This window comes from Etheostoma cragini, unplaced genomic scaffold, assembly GCF_013103735.1.
Source record: "Etheostoma cragini isolate CJK2018 unplaced genomic scaffold, CSU_Ecrag_1.0 ScbMSFa_3870, whole genome shotgun sequence".
NCBI lineage: Eukaryota > Metazoa > Chordata > Actinopteri > Perciformes > Percidae > Etheostoma > Etheostoma cragini.
The window spans coordinates 1-2,597 of record NW_023268183.1 but is presented as its reverse complement, the minus strand read 5'-3'; the positions used below and the strand labels follow the sequence as shown (position 1 = coordinate 2,597).

Below are 2,597 nucleotides of genomic sequence, written 5' to 3'. Positions count from 1 at the left end.
CAGTACTTTTAACTACTTTTTCTACTGTCAAGTCAGTACTTTTAGCTACTGTTACTTCTGTATAGTCAGTACTTTTAGATACTATTACAACTGTATAGTCAGTACTTTGAACTACTATTTATACTGTTAAGTCAGTACTTTTAGATACTTTTACAACTATATAGTGAGTCTGGTACTGCAGCAGTTTGGTCAGTAGTACTAATCTGTACTCCGAGTGATTCTGGCCTGTGTGTCCTCACCATCTTCAGCAGGTACTGCTCCAGAGACTCCACGGTGGCGAGCGGCTCCATCTTCAGCATGCGGCCCGTTCGGTCGATCAGCGCCGTCTCGCCGGGCGCTCGCTCCAGACGGAACCGCAGCCTCCTCGTCAAGATCTGACGAGCACAAACGCACCCGTTAGTCACAGGTCACCGGTTCCCCGCCGAGCTTCAGCTTTTTGGTTTTTCACTTGTCCGGTCAGGCAAGTGGAAAAGAAAACCTCTGCTAGTCTGGAGTCCTAATTACTGGCCTCTTTAAAGAAAGAAGTTCAAAAGGCAACAAAACATTTTTTTAAACGTGTCAGAAGCACCAAAAACAGCGTGACACGCCGAAACCCAGAAACAAAATTTAAAGACGGAAAAAACCATAAGAAAGAGTCGGACAAAGAAAAAAAAAAAAAAGGTTTCAAAAATGACTAAAACAAATTGGAAAAATATGACACACACACACACACACACACACACACACACACACACACACACACACACACACACACACACACACACACACACACACACACACACACACACACACACACACACACACACACACACACACACACACACACACACACACACACACACACACACACACACCTGTGTATTACCTGAATATTATCTGTTTGTGCAATACTCTGCACAAACAGTTCAGTTACTGTTCACCATTCCAACTCCTTAATTATTATTAATAATAGTTAATAATAATTGCAATTTTCCCACAGTGGGAGAAATAAAGGTTTTTCTTATCTTCTTGTCTTAATTACTATGTAAATACTGTATTATAACAACACCTTTAACTATGTAAGTACCGTACATCTCCACACTCCTTAACACAGAATTTCCCTTCAGGGATCAATAAAGTATTTCTGATTCTGGTCGTTACTTAACAGGGACGTTTTGGGTCTTTTCCCCTTCATTTCAGAGTGAGAGTAGATAGACAGGAAAGGTGGGAAAGAGATGGGGGCCACAGGTCGGACTCGAACCAGCCCACACCGTCAACCCTCGGACGGATTATTACCTGCAGGTTGTAGGAGGAGCCTGGCGTGTCGTACAGGTGCAGAGGTAGACGTTCTATCGACTCCAGGACTGCGATCAGTTTGCGGATTAAGGCAACAGCGGGCCGGCTGCAGAGACACACACACACACACACACACACACACAAAACTCAGGGTAAATCTCACACACTTCTCATTAAAAATGACTCAAACCCATTAAATCAATCATCAGAATAGTTGGTGATTTCTTTAAGAGCTGACCAGGGATGTCATGGTACCAAAAGTACACAATACTAAATACCAAAGTTCATACTTTTGCATTACTTTATTTAAACAATGGGGGGGCCACTGTGTCACGTCACTCTTCTTCTTTAGTTGGGCTCAAGAGAAGGCCACACAGGAAAATGAGAATTGCATCCAGACGTAGATTTATTCTGCCGAGTAGAACATTTAACATCCGGCGCATACACTGCACCCCCCCTTGTCTTTGGGACTTCATGCACAGACTCGGCCAATCAGTACAGATTCTCGAGACATATATAGAGGAGAACTAATGGATTAATCCCTGCTAGAGTAGATCCACCCTGCGTTACCTTTCATCGTCTTCGTTCTCGCTGAAAGCCGCCTTGAAGACGTTGATCCTCTCCATCAAAGGCTTACAGTCATGTTTCAGGTCCAGTTCAACGCTCTGCACACAGACACACAAACACTCACTTTACTGCTTCTGCAACAGGTTAGGGTGAAAACTACGGCGACTAGAAGACGGTTAACCACATGTGCTTAGGGTGCACAGATCTTAATGTGGAAAGGAACTAGTAACTAAAGTAAATAGTAACTCAAGTAGAATATTTCTGTCTAAGATGTAGCGGACTAGAAGTAGAAAGTAACAAGAAAAGAAAATACTTGCGTAAAGTACAAGTAACTCAACATCTGGACAGAAGTACAGTACTGGAGTACATGTACAGGAGTACATGTAGTGGAGTACATGTACTTGTGTAATGGAGTACCTGTAGTGGATTAAAGAGAAGGACTCACGTTGTTGAGGACGGTGAACAGAGCCTGGACCAGGCCGCTGCTACACATCTCATACGGAGAAATGGTGTTCTCGTCCTTTAAAACCACAATGAGGTTCTCGAGAGCGGTCTTCATCAGGTCCCTCCACGTGTTCTCCCCTTCAATACACTGAGAACACAACCACACCTGCATCAACACCTGCATCTACACCCGCATCAACACCTGCATCTACACCCGCATCCACACCCGCACCCACACCCGCATCCACACCCGCATCTACACCCACACCCGCACCCACACCCGCACCCACGCCCGCACCCACGCCCGCACC

The 2,597-nt window shown here is 44.9% G+C and overlaps 1 protein-coding gene across 1 annotated transcript; it reads right to left on the bottom strand.

Annotated features, from left to right (window-relative positions):
• Positions 1-199: 199 nt before the first annotated feature.
• Positions 200-2,485, bottom strand: LOC117940970 (E3 ubiquitin-protein ligase HECTD1-like; the record flags this gene model as incomplete). The annotated part of the gene is made up of 4 exons (XM_034866076.1): positions 2,288-2,485; positions 1,846-1,940; positions 1,276-1,381; positions 200-374 (listed from the first exon to the last, which is right to left on the bottom strand). Coding segments are annotated over exons 1-4 (559 nt in total), but the record flags the coding sequence as incomplete, so codon positions are not given.
• Between the last annotated feature and the right edge of the window lie 112 nt (positions 2,486-2,597).